The sequence below is a fragment of the Fringilla coelebs genome, assembly GCF_963513975.1.
Source record: "Fringilla coelebs genome assembly, chromosome: 12".
In the NCBI taxonomy this organism is placed as follows: domain Eukaryota; kingdom Metazoa; phylum Chordata; class Aves; order Passeriformes; family Fringillidae; genus Fringilla; species Fringilla coelebs.
This window is the reverse complement of record NC_140038.1, coordinates 10374714-10389113: the sequence shown is the minus strand read 5'-3', so window position 1 is coordinate 10389113 and position 14400 is coordinate 10374714. Positions and strand designations below refer to the sequence as shown.

Genomic DNA, 14400 nt, shown 5'->3' with positions numbered 1-14400 from the left:
GTTTCTCTTCAACAAGAGCTTGGTAAAAATTCTGCAACACTCTCATAATCAGAAGATGTACTTTTTTTTTTTTTAATTAACAAAATGCATCACTTGCCATTATAACTACATCCAGGAAACACAGCTCTTGACTGTAAAAATGTCAGAAGGTGAAAAGATAATGAATTGTCAGTAACATCTCTGAAGACACACAAATGAGGAAAACTGAGGTCAGCACATGACAGATTGCACTCCAGAGGGGCACAGAGATGAGCCAGCACTCTGCAACTGCCGTGCCCAGGGATTAGCCAGAGGTCACTCCTGCAACAGTTTAGGAAAGCTCACTGCTTAGCTACCAGCAGGACACCTCATGTGAACTCCAGCTCCCAGCCACAACCATACTTAACCCTTTTGCTGCCTCAAAACAATCACTGCTTGGACAAGGAGTCCCTTGTGCTACACCAAGCTGATTCCTCCATCTGCCACGTAGCACCTGTAACATCATAAAATGTCAGGCTCCAAGTGTAAGAAACTACTCCAAAACCATCTCATCAGAAAGGCAGCCTGTTCCCTTTGCATCTAACACCAGGGGCCCAGAAATGCCACCTCTTTTCAGGGCAGATCTTTGACTCAAGGAGTCCTGTGTCATGGCCCCAAGTGGAGGATGCCACTGTGTGTTTGTCCAGCACCCAGCAGGGCAGGCTCTCATTCCATTACTGCATGCAGAGCTGGGACAGGCTGTTCATCATCCCTGCCATGGTGTCTGCTCTGCCAGGGGAAAACACAGTATCCATTTATCAGACACTCAGAAGCAAAGCAGCAGCTGATCAAATGTGCATTTTTGTAAGAGGATATCATCTTGGGATGCCTGGGATAACTGGAGACTGCCAGTTAAAGATGCTTTCAAAACACCTACTCAACAGCTCACCAAGCTTCCTTTTGAACAAAAAGTGATAGGAAAATATCTTCCTGTAGGTGAAAGCCATCAGACACACAGAGAAAAGCTGACAAAACAGAGAGGCAGCCTGCTTATTAAAGGTAATTGAATAAAAAAGCTACACAGTACCACAAAATAAATCACTATACTTTGTCCAAATAGGAAAAGCAAAACTTTGGAAATTGATGCTTTAAACGCTGTTGTTTTCCACACTGGCATTCATTAAGGTTTACATGGATCTCATCAGTATGCAATTCTGCATGCAGAGGTTACTTTAACTTAAATGATGCTAGGCAACTTCACTAATCAACCAGAAGACAATCTCAAAGTTAATTTATTAAATTAACTTGCTGTATCTGTCATCAACCACAAGTAGGATGGAACAAATCAGAACAACAAAGTGCTGATAAAAAAAATACATTATCTTAATTACTGCAATATATACCATCACTAGGCAGGGGAAAGAATCCTGTGAAGGAGTGATTTTTCCCTGATAGTGTTAGGAAACTGATAATCATAAGTTTCATACATTAATGCAATTCTTAACAGTTTCAAGAGTATAATCATCAACACATTACTGCAAACCACAGAGTTAAAAATGTATTGAATATTCTATAGAAAGAAAATGAGCAGCACCTGTTGAAGGTTGTGATTCCTACAGAAGTTGTAATTGCAAATAAAAAATGAAATGTTTGGCAACTGAAGCTTTGCTTCAATTTTCAGAGTTACCACAGAGGGGTAACCGAAGACCGACCTTGGGTTTTGTTAACAATTTGGAAACACTGACGTACCAAAGTGGCACGCATTGCAGCTCAAAGGAATCAACATATGCAAACACCCACATGCTGACACTGAGGTTCGTATTTCTGGGACAAAAATATATTCTTCAATAATGATTTTCTTCCTTCTACATCGCTCATGTGCCTTAACCAGTCCCAAGCCTGTGACATTCACTCAAATGGTGAGCTGCCCACGGACAGCACACGGCCACGGCTGAGGAGAGCCCCTGGGTGCATCCCAGCTCTCTGCAGCAGCACAGCCTGTCAGACAGAACCACTGCACAAAACCCACCTGGACACGTCCCCTGCCACTGCTGCCTCCCACTGGGACAGCCCCTGAACAGAGCAGGAGATGGGCTCCAAACTCACAGTCTGAGGCTCATACAGCCCAACCAACACAGTCACTGGGGAGGATGAGGCACTCGGAGCCCCAAGACTGGAAGTGCAGCTGTAAAACTAGATCACTGCTTATTTTAGGCACAGCAGAGGAAAGCTGTCAGTCTGTGCAGAGCAGCAGCAGGAGATGGAGAGAGAAAAGGAAAAAGGTACAAAGACACAGATGACAGGGGAGAAAGAGAAGGGAAAGGGGAAAAGGAAAGAAATAATAATCCAAAATGAGATTAGTCTTAAGAGCTGGGCATGTTTTCCTGCACTGAAAAAGACAAGAAGCTACAAAGCAAACATTACCCACTTCTTTCTCTGATGGCCATGGGTAAAGATGAGCCGTGCTCTCCCCCCACTAACCCTCCCCTGGAAACTGGTGACAGAAGTGCTGTAGGAGGAGGAAATAAAGGGGCTCAAACAGGCCCAGCACTTCCCAGCAGCATGTACCCCATCACCTGGCTCCCACAAGCAGGAAATGCCACATGCAAAGGTATCTTTATGCGCTGCTCTGCACTGCCATCAGCCCCAAGCAATTGCTCTGTTCATCATTTCTCTGCACAAGCCAGATGTGAGCTCCATCCCTGTCACTCCAGTGGGCAACATTTTTGCACTGTATTTTTTCTGAAAGCACAATGCAAGTATTTCATCACTGGCTTTCCAGATTTCTGCCATGGGGCTTTTCTTTGGCTGAAGGAGGCTCCAGAGATCATTGAGTTAACCATGCACATGGATGGAGTTTCTCAGCTGCAGCAGATGAAGCAATGAAGCTGGAAAGAACAAACTCTAAATCACTAAATTATAAATTAACAAGAAGACCTAAGGAGTAAATATTTAGAAGAGCTCACTGAAGCCTTAAGGATAGGAGCATCATGACTAATTATGCCAGTGATCATTTAAACATAAAGCTAGGAAAGATCAGAAACAAGAGGAAAATAAATCTCACCAATTACACACATAAATGCAGATTAATGCCATATGACTTGCTACCACATGAATATGCAATGCACTTATTAAAATGTTAATACAGCAGTCACAGACAATCTGATTTTCATTTTTAAATAGTCAGCTGCAGAAATGTAAAACTGGAGTTCTTCTTCTCTAACTTCATAATTCAGAAGTAAAAGGTGATTTGTTCAGAGTATAAAAACCATCAGTGAAGTTAAAGGGCGGCATTTAGTAATTGTAAGCATCAATAGAAAATTAAGTTCAATGACCGAAACTGGTATGTTGTAATGAAAGAAAAAGTTCTTAAAAACAAAGCAAAAAAAAATCCCCAAACAAATAGAAAAGGAAATAAACATTGACAAGCTAAAACAATTAAATTGTTACTTCAGTGTGGAGAATTTTTTTCAGTTGCATTGTGTGCCCAGATTTCATTTTGCAACTATGAAAGTACTGTCAGTCATAAAAGAATAACAAATTGTTTATAACAGAGACACATAAAGTAATTAATTAAATAATTCAAAAGGCTTATTTGAGCTAATCTCCATAGTCATACAACTTCTCATCATTTGTTTCAAAAAGGAACTCCTACCACATCTTGTTGTTGTTATTCAGGACAGCAGAACTGCCGGAGGCTGAAGAGCTGAAGGTGATTAATGCAAGAAGGAAAAGCCACAGAGGAAACGCCAGCCAAAATCTCAGCCCCCCCAGTCTGCCCAGCAGCAGAGAATGCCAGTGGTGGCAGACAGACAGACAGACAGACATCTCCATGGCACAGGCACCCAGAACAGAGGTGATCAGCAGTTTGGTATTTCAGCACCAGGAGGAGGTAAGCCCACTTCAGGCAGGGGTTAGAGCTGGCCAGTGGACATAGATCCCTCTCCAGCCTCTTACTTCCCTGGTTAACGTTAAGAACAAAAATTCTGTAAGTTTGGATGACAGCCATCACTGACTATAATTTCAGACCCCTGTACCGAGCCTCAGACATAAAATAAGGTTGATAAAGTTTTATTTTGTACAGCTTTTAGAGGGACTTGAGAACGAAGTCTGTTTATAACAGCAGTGATGAAGGAGACATGAAGAAGATGTGACTATCATAACACACAGTTTTGCCTTTGTATTTCCACACCAGATTACAGATCTATTTTCTGAGCAGAAAGGAAGTAAGGCAGATATCTCAGCCATTCAACAGTGTGGGTGTAGAGCTGTCCTGGTTTCAGCTAGAATTGAGGCAATTTTCTTCCTGGCAGCTGGTGCAGTGCTGCATTTTGGAGTTCTGGGATAATGCTGACAGCACAGTGACCCCTTGGCTGGTGCTGGGCAGTGCTCACCTGCACTCAGGGGCTTGTCAGAATCTCATGCCTGGCAGTGAGCAGGTGCACAAGGAGCTGAGAGGGAGCACAGCCAGGACAGCTGACCCCAGCTGGCCAGGGGATTTTCCACCCCCAGGAACATCATGCCCAGGATATAAACTGGGAGAGTTGGCTGAGAGCAGCTGATGGCTGCTTGGGGAATGGCTGGGCATTGGTCAGCAGCTGGTGAGCAATTCTACTGTGCATCACTTCTTTCTCTCAGGTTTTACTCCTCTTTCTCTCTTTCCTTTCCATTGCTAGTACTGCTGATGTTACTATTTTACTTTATTTCAATTATTAACCTGTTCTTATCTCAACCCATGAGTTTCTCTTCCCCATCCCAGTGAAGGAGAAAGGCACTAAGCAAGTGGCTGTGTGGTACTGAGTTGCTGGCTGGAGTTAAACCAAGACAAGGGTATTTTTGAAACACTGGCTCTTTTGCAATTACCCTAAGTCAGGAAATGTTGCACTGAACTGTTTTCTTTTGAAATTATCTATTACCTGGGTATTGCAGATCCCTGTATTCAGATGTGCATGTGACAAACATTTTATCCATTCCATTCATTTTATCCATTCCATTCATTTTATCCATTCCATTCATTTTATCCATTCCATCCATCCACTAGTCTAGTTCTTAAGACTCTTACATGAACAGATAGCTGACTTCAAACATGAAGATTTTATAATTTTCAACCCATTCTCCCCTTGCCTCCTTCACCTGCAGTATAGCTTAAGGGCCATCACAAATAATCCAGAAATCTTTCAATGCTTTACTTGATTAATCATGAGCTGTATTGCCAACAAGGGAAACGATACCAACAGCTTGAAGCTAACCAGCAAGGATAGGAGGAGCATCCTGCCAACCAAAGACCACACAGCAGCCCAAAAGACCTTTATCCTAGAAATCAAATATTTCAAAAGCTCCCCTAACTGCAGGCTCTTGGGGCTAAAGGGAAGAAGTTCCTGCTAACCACTGCCCTTGGGTGACAAGCTCATTTTGATGCAACATCTAACAAAATGAGGATTTCCTGCACAGCTGTTGCAGTGTCCTTAGAGACTCAGTTTCCAGGCACTCTTTGCAATCGTCCCTCTGCTCCCTCTTAATTCCAGTCAACAACAGCCACAGGCAGATTACAGAGCTGGGACATTACTGACACAACCAGGAGCCCATAATAGCACTCATAAGCCCAGTGATTTCTTTTCTCCTGTCAGTATCACACACAAGCACAGAACAGCTGAGAACCTGGCCCTTTTCTCTTTAATAATCCACTGACCATTAAAAAAAAATCTCTTTATTTTGGTAATCAAACGAAAAAACCACAATCATCTAAAGCACAGGGCTAATTTTAGACCTAAATACTGACAAGATCTGTGGTAATTCCTGCTAAGTGTCAGCAGCCATGATCTCCACAGCATTTATAAAGCTTTACTGTTCACTAACTTAGGCAACTCTTCCCCTTGTGAAATGTACTAAAACACTGGAAAAAAGACAGACATTGCAAAATATTCCACAAGCTATAAATTAAATCAGCCAGAAACTTTGTTTTATATTCCTTTCAGAAAGACTGGTCTACAAACCTGGCCATCTGCTTGTATGCTTCCTCAGCCACTGCAAAGATATGTGGGTCCATATCCCCCATATTCTGGCCACTGTAGGCATTGATGATATCTTCGCCATAGATAGGCAGCTGTTCATAAGGATTTATGGCCACTAAAACAATACCTACAAAGGAAATTAGACAAAAGGAATGATTAAGAGTTGTTAAAAAAAAAAAACCCAGCAAAAATGGTTTTAACATCAAGTATTGCTCTAATCTTTCTAAAAATGTTAAAGAATAAGGATCTGATATAACTGACTTCAACAGATATTTATTCTGAATAAAGTTCTGCACACACAAAGTGCCACGAGTTTACTTCCACCCTGCTTTGGTAAACACATCAGGGACAACTTTTTACCTTTTCTATCAGCCTTTTCTAAAGCTAGCATGCACAATCCAAAAAGATTCAGAATGTGCAGACTAGAAATACTGCCTGTTCAGTGCAGTAACCCAATGAATGTGCATTGCATTTCCCTGTGTTTTACTCTGAATTATCAGTGACACTGTAATTTGTGAAGTATAACTACTGGGTGGTCTCACTGACTGCCATTTGGGCATGGGCAGTGTGTTAACTATTCAGCTGCTGACATCCTCAGGTTTTCTAATAAGCAACAATATAGAGACACGGCGTAATTTGGATTCCAGGGCACCTCTGCCAATCAGGCAAGACAATCTCCGGGTCAAAGGCATCAAAAAACCAAGCAGCAGATGTATTTCATAGGGCTGACACAGAGCAGCACCCAGTCATGTCAGGAAATTAGGCAATTATAGCCCTGGAAGGCACCAGAACACCCTCATCTGATACAACTGAGCTTGTACTTACACCTCCCAGTTCCTGGTTTTTCCACACCAATTAAACACATACCTGTTTTTTTTAAAACAACTCATCACTACAGAACTTCTAAATTATTTTTCCCTCCCTGCACAGGAGAACTTAAGTCTTACTCTTTACAAACTTCCTTGCCACAAATAGCGAGACCTCAAATGTTTTTGGGAACATTCTCTTTTCCACGAGAAATGAGGATTGCTCTACCCACAGGGATAATCTGACAAAGCTTCCTTATAACTCTCTTTCCTGCAGCATTTACAACAGGTAGGGAAAGTTTATTTGGTCTGTGCAGGGGTGGAAACACTGATCAGTGAGAGCATGTGAGAGCCAGCTGCGACAGGCACGCTGTGCCCCCTGGACATGGCGAGTCCTCCTGACCTTGACAGGATGATAAGGGGAAAAACAACCCCTCTGATTTTAACTGTGGACATTTTAAAAGCAGAATTTCTTCTATTGTGTATGTGTTTTGGTGCCTAGGTGTGGCAAGGCAGCTGCAGATGGCTGCACAGTGACTGCACCAAGCATGCCTGGACAATCCATCCCTGAAGAACCTGCCTCAGAAGCGTTTCCATGGCGCTCAACTTGCTTCTAAATTTACTCTGAAGTTCGCTCTTGCACACACTGCCTTCCTCAGTGCTGATCCCAGCCCTCTGCAGACTGCAGTCTGGTGATGTCTATCTAAGAAATTTTCCATGGAAAAGCTGGGAGAAGGGAAATGAAAGCATCTACAGTCTGGCACTGCTGGGAGCATCAACCAATTTTTAAACCCTTTCATGCATCTATAGATCAAGCACAAACCATAGCAAAAACATTAAACAAGAGGATATGTTTTAGGGAGAGATCTGAGAGGCCTTGATCTATTCCTCAAACACACAAGTTTTATGTCTCGACACGCCCATGTGAGGAGAGTTGGTGTTTTTCCATCAGCCACAACTTCACTGAAATGACTCAGGAGTCCCAGTGAAAAATCTTCATCAACATTCATGCCAAGTTCTACTGCTGATGAACCAAAAAATCAGAGTGGGGGTTAGGGACAGGAAGTGACTTCAGTACTACAAGACTCGAGGAACATTTTGTGAGTCCATTTTTAGCACCAGCCCTTAGAAAAAGCAGTAAAAAGTGAAATATAGTGCACCACCAAGTGAGCCTCTCAGGCCTGCAAGTCTCATCAAAGAGACATTACAAAAATCTGTGTGAGACTTCCAACAATTCCCTCCTGCCTTTGGTTGTGCTGGCAAAAATAAACCCTTGAATTGGGAACAAGCAGCCCCGTGACAAGTCCCCAGCATATTAAAAACATTTAACTTCAGTAGCAATCTGTAAAATCTACAAGCAACTACCATCTGGAAATAACCAAAACAAGTGAGTCAGGAATTATTTGCTTTCTGTAGAACTTTGAAATCAGTCTGCCTCATAGAGCTATAATCCAGATTAATTTACATATAACTTCTCTTTATCTCCACTAAATCATATTGCTATTTTAAGAAATATGGCCTTTCCTAAATCAGATTCATGTGTGGTTTTGTTCTTACAATTACACTAAGTTGAACTCTGGCTACTCTTTGTGCCATTTTTCTTTATATACACTCAAAGTAAGTCTATCTAATTCTTTTACCTTGAGCATACTAACCCATGTGTGGCCAAACTGGACATAAACACAAGCAATTTGGTAATTTACATCAAACTTTGCTCTCCTGCATAGAAAGCAGTACTTTTTACTAACATGAACTAACCAGCAAGATTCACTGAATTTTCACCACAGCCACAGCAGTTTTTCCATGTAAGCATTCAAATTTTCCTTTGTAGCTTTTCAACTTTCTTCATTAATGCCTTGTTTCATGTTTCCAACAAGAGAAAAGTTATAAATCACCTCTGAATTGCCGGTGAAAGGCTGATTTGAAATTGAGAAATCAGCAGATTTTCTGTTTAAAAGTTTGAATTTACTTCAAAGTGAAATTTTAAATTTAAAATTTGACATGTTACACTTAGACAGCATGGTTGAATTAATTTCTAGGGCCTTGGACAACTATCCATCCATGCATTCCTGTTCCAGTTCCACTGTTGAGAATATTGTTACTGTGATTCTCCTGATGGACTGAAGTGGTTTGAGGCTCCTTTGGGCTGCAGGAAGTGGGTTAGCTCAAAGCACCCTCACAGGCTGTTTGAGCTGACCTGGCTGGTGTGAATCCCATCAAGGAGGCAAATGCAGCCCCCAGGCCGAGCTCCAAGGCAATAACCTCTGCAGAGGGGCAGCAACCTGCAGCAGGATGGGAGCTAATGGAGGATCCTGAAAGGTGGATGGATGCTGTGGCCAAGGGATCAGTCTGTCAGAGCTGACATGCCAACTCTGTCTCGCTCAGCCTGTAACACACACAGTGAATAAAGCACTGCAGCACACCCCAATGCTCAGCAGCACTGAGCCCCCAGCCCCTCCTTCCCTCTGAGCACAGGAACCCCAGGCTGCTGGCTCCATCACTTCTGACAAACACCCAAGCAGCGCCCAGAACCCCCTGGCTCTTGTTGGGAAGCAAACAGCTGAGCCAGCCCTGCCATGCCAGGCCCCTTGGCACAGCCAGCCAGACAGCCAAGGGGCTCCAGCCCCAGGAGAAGTGATAAAACCAGCCAAAACCACAACTACAGCTGCTCTGGGGAATACTCGAAATGTACATTTTTCATGCTTTCCCAAACATAGGGAAACACAACCAACAGACAACACATTCCTTTTGAAAGCCTCTTAAATGCTGCTCAACACAGAGCCTGCCTGCCAGCAGCCAGGACACAACCCAGACAGGCTTGTGGAAGGGGCATGGTGCTGTTAGGGACCATGAAACTGAGACTGAAAAGCCCTTACAAGCTCAGGCCATGAGGCTCCAGCTGCACAAAAGCCCTTTCACACAAGAGCTTTGCCATGGGGGCACTTGGGAGAGAAACACAGATCATGTCTGTACTGGGGGGCTGAGGGGGTTCCCAGTGCTGGGACCACAGTGCACCCTCAGCCCCCAGAGGGGAGGTACTCAAACACCCAGATACCTGAGCTGGTCTGAGCCCTGAGCAGCCTGACCTAGACTTGTCTCAAGTAGGAAGCTTCACTGAAGACTTCCAGAGGTCTCTTCCAGCCTGAATTATTCTGTGCTCTGACAGGATGAGATGTGGTGTGAATCATCACCCCTCCTACGGGAGCGAGGTCTGCCTGCAAGCAGGGGGTGGCAAAGCCTGATCCAGCCCTGTGGTCTGGTCACTGCTGAGAGCAGGACTGGGAACAGACGTGCCCTGCTGAGCATCTACAGACCAGGAGCAGCCAGAGCGAGCAAAATGTGGCAGGATGTTAATGCCTCTGCCTCTCCATCACAACATGTGCTGCCTGTGGAAAAGTTCTGTTAAAAGTTCTGTTAAGAGCTAGCAGTGTGTTTTGACCAAACACTGAGATTTAAAAGGAACGTATGCACACATAGAAAAGAAAGGCCAAACCCATCAGATTTAAATTTGAAGCCTAAACTACCTCACAATATTTATTTTTTGAAACAGACATTTCAGTTGCAATTTTGCACTTATGACAAAGTGATTATTTAAGGACCTTTCCTCCACTCTGACCATCTGAAAATACCACAGGCAATTACAAGTTTGGGTAACCTCTGCTGTGTGTTAAACGTTATTTTTAAAACCAAGATCAATTGTACCTGTGGTAAGATAAGCCTTGGCGCATGAACTGTTACAAATTCCCTTCTGTAGTTGCCCAGATTGGAAAACATGAAAAAGAAAAGAAACTGATGTCTTCTAAACGAGATGGAGGAGCTCAGTGCAGAGGTAAGCAACTACAGGAGGGCAAAAAATCCACCAAAGAGCAAGGCCAGCTCCTGCACCTGCAGTGTGCCAGCCTCCTCCCACCCAGCCCAGCTGAGCGAGCCTACGGAGAACACCAGCCAGAGAGGGATCAGTTTTGCGAAGCCAAAACTGCTGCATACACATTTTATGAACAGAGTCCCTTGGGGAGGTGGAGGAACACACACTGAAGGCAATTTTCTCTGAACCTCAGTATTCTCCAGTCTGTTAATGCCCACAAACAATGATTTCCCAAGAACAGTCCAGCATGTCCTCTCACTGAACGACTTTAAATTAAAGGCAGACACATCAACAGACAACTTTGCTTTTGCTGCCCAGGGCGCTCTGTGGAGGTCAGGCAATGGAAGGCAGTACTTGCCACAGTAGGTGTAGATGAGCTTGGAGTCGATGAAGCGGACTTTGAGGTTGTGCAGGACGGCGGGCTCGTGCAGGTAGCTGAGGGCTGTCAGGTCGTTCTCCCCCACCAGGATGTCGGGGTTCCGCAGCGGCGGCAGCTCCTTGGTCTTCGGGTCGAGGCTGTACTCGAGGTCCTGGAACCAAAGGGACACACCTCAGAGAGCTGCTGGCAGCTTTCCTCACTCAGCTCCTCCTCCCAGCAAAACGTGCACAAGGTAAAAAAACCACAGTGCACGATTTCAGTTCTCTGGTGATCTGAGATTTTTTCTCCAAAAACGTCACCTAAAACTTCCCAGAGGGGTTTTCTACATGTACAGCTGTATAGAGACACCATCTTTTTAGACTACTACTTAAGCAAACCCCACACTTTTGCTGCCATATCTTTATTAAATAAACCAAAATACACTGTATCATAAATCTAACCAGCTTTTCCCTATTGTGTTCTTCTTGAGCGGAACAGCAGGGGAAGCAGATTCCCACCAATCTACAGCCAGCTTCATACACAGAAACACAACATGGGAACGTTGGCAGAACACCATGAAGAACACAAGCACTGAAAAAAATGCTGCTTAGAACTTTTTTCAGATATAAATTCATCTCTAATAGAGATGCTCTAATTGCATCTGTCTCTAGATCTAAAATCCCTTTATTCACCTGCTATTTCCATGAAAAAAACCAACTCAAAGGATGCGAGCTGTACATGGACATGCTATCATTTCTCATCACAGTACACAGCATCTTCTTTGTAATGCCCTTAATTCTTCCCTTTTTTATCTTTATTAATTTTCTGCTGGTTATGTTCAACTCAAAAGTCACAGTTCTTTCTCTGCAGCACTGTTCTCCCAGCACCCCTGTCTCCCTGCAACAGCAAACCAGGGCTATACGTTTAATGGCATAAGTAGAAAAAGACGACGCAACTGAACATAACAAGCAGTGGATAATGGCAACTGCTTTTTAATTTATTTTAAAAACAAGGCAGAATTGATTTTTGTAACTAAACAGTAAAATTTATCACACAAAAAATGCTGCAGAAAGTGAGTGGACAAAACCAACTGCACACATGTAAATACAGATATATTGTGACAGCAGAGCTTCCTGCAATAGAAACATCAGACTGGTTGAGAACAAGAACTATCAGCTTACAAACAATACACAGACTTACCTTGCCCTCTTCAAGTCGAAGCTGAAGGACTTTATCTCCAGGTTTATAGTCTTTGAGTAGTTCTGCTGACTTCCATACCTCCTCTGGATCGGGGATCCAAACCCTGGCATACTGCAGTACAACAACAGCAAAAGATCTGTGAGCTTTGGTTGCACTATAGTTAAATCATTGAAATAAATGACACTAAAATTATTTTTTTTTCTTTTTTAAATACATGCTTAACAGAAAAAGCCTTAAGCAAGAGGCAAGTTAATTAGTACATCTAAGGTGCATAACTTGTTCTATTGATAAATGGCTGCACAAGCATAATTTTATTGCATACACAGAGAGAAAAAGGTATTTTCTATGCAGAAGGTATTCCAAGATACACATTCAATGCTGAAAATCTACAAAGCAAAAAAAAAAAAAAATCTGCATTTTTCAGAAAGATCAAAAATTTGGCTATCCAAAAAGATTACTTGGAGTACTCTTTTGAGTAGGTTCTAAATGCATTTGTAGCATAAAATTATAGAGCCATTTTTGTCTTCTTTTTCCCCAAAGAGAATACTTCAGCCCATCTGTGTTAATTTAGGCAAAGCTGCCTGATCAAGTGTTAAAAGCTCCTTTGTAGTTACAAACATGGCTAGTTTAAAATTGATTATATTCACAATGCCAAAAGGAAAAAAACCTGAAAGATCTGGTTGAAAAGGCCTCCAGATAAAAGGAAAAAACCCAACAACAAACCAGATTCCCATTAATGACTACTTCCATACAAACTTTATGCATAAAAGTGACCCAGCGCAAACATGTGATTTGTTTTCAAAAACAGCAAGAATATTCATATTTTTCAATGAGTGAAGGTACAATTGTTAGCTCATATTAAAGAATCAATTAAAGATGTATGGAAACCAGCTGGTCACTTACAGAGTCACATGAACATGCAAATACACACATAAGAACACAGCTCTTGAGCAGAGCAAGGCAAAGGCTGTGACACCTTTACCATGTTCAAGTTCCTGAAGTGATGCTCCTGCTATGCCTAGAGAGCACCGAGATCACACCACACCCACCACCTCGGCAAACCAAGCAGCTTCTTGGCTCTGGAGGCGCATTCATGCACCTCACTGCAAACATTCTCAGTCCACTGACTTATTTCAAAATAACTGTATTTTAATAACTATATTTGTCAAAGCATTTGATGGCAGAGAAAACTGGATTTGGTCATACAGCTAATCTTACACAACTTCTTTGTGCATAGCTTCCTCTGCCCCAAGGAATGCTGAAGGGGTTTTTCCCCCCTTATTAACCCAGTTTTCCCACTACAGAAAATGAGAAACTGCTTGTTTCTGCTAGGGATTTTCTGAAAGACTTCATGAAAAACTTCATATTGCCTTCTTGTTGCGAGACAGGGCATGATAAAATGTGTTGAGCAGCAGTTTGGGGAGCAGGATCATCGTATCAGGGCGCCCCCCACATGGCGAGTATTCAGAAGGCTGAACAATTGCTTTGTTAAAATAATTTATATTAAAATATATTTATAATTAAAAATTGTATATATATTTTATATATAACTTTATGTACTATAATACTTTTATTAATAAAATAATATAATTTTATATATTATATAGATATTATATATTTTATATGTTATATATTTTATTATAAGAATGTTATTCTATATTACGTTAATACTATCTTAAAGCTAGACTAAAGAGATACTATACTAAAGAAAAACCTGTGACTGTCTCCAGACAGTCAGACACAGCTTTGAGTGATGGCTAATCACTCCAACTTTCACCTGTGTCCAATTAACAAATCACTTTGGGTAAACAATCTCCACAGCACATTCCACATGTGCAATAACAGGAGCAGTCCATAGAGATAAGAATTATTTTCCCTTCTCCTCTGTGCTTCTCGCTGCCTTCCCAGGAAAACCCCTGGGCAGCTGTGCCTGGTGCTGTCTGTGAAGAGAGCTGTGGTCCCACAGGAGCCCTGGAGCCCCTGCCCTGCCCAGCTGGAGCTGCCAGGGAGGCTCAGCTCCTGCAGCAATTCTAACCTCGGGAAGCAAGGTTTGTTTCCCGTGCCCATGATGGCCCCTAAGAACCCTGGAGATGGGAATTACAGCAGCCTAAAGCAGTGTTTGACCCCCAGCACATGGCAGCCTGCAGAGCAGTGCCTGCACCCCCAGAGCTCCTGCACAGCTCAGGCACACACATAAACCAC

The 14400-nt window shown here is 42.7% G+C and overlaps 1 protein-coding gene across 9 annotated transcripts in view; it reads right to left on the bottom strand.

Moving 5' to 3' along the window:
* Positions 1 to 14400, bottom strand: part of MYO5A (myosin VA) — a 100885-nt gene that overhangs the window by 65568 nt on the left and 20917 nt on the right. For all 9 annotated transcript variants that reach the window (XM_084213912.1, XM_084213906.1, XM_084213909.1 and 6 more), the window contains exons 2-4: positions 12199 to 12309; positions 10999 to 11170; positions 5952 to 6096 (exon numbers count right to left, since the gene is read on the bottom strand). In XM_084213912.1, coding sequence (XP_084070038.1) covers positions 5952 to 6096; positions 10999 to 11170; positions 12199 to 12309 — 428 coding nt within the window. The remainder of the gene's footprint in view (positions 1 to 5951; positions 6097 to 10998; positions 11171 to 12198; positions 12310 to 14400) is intronic.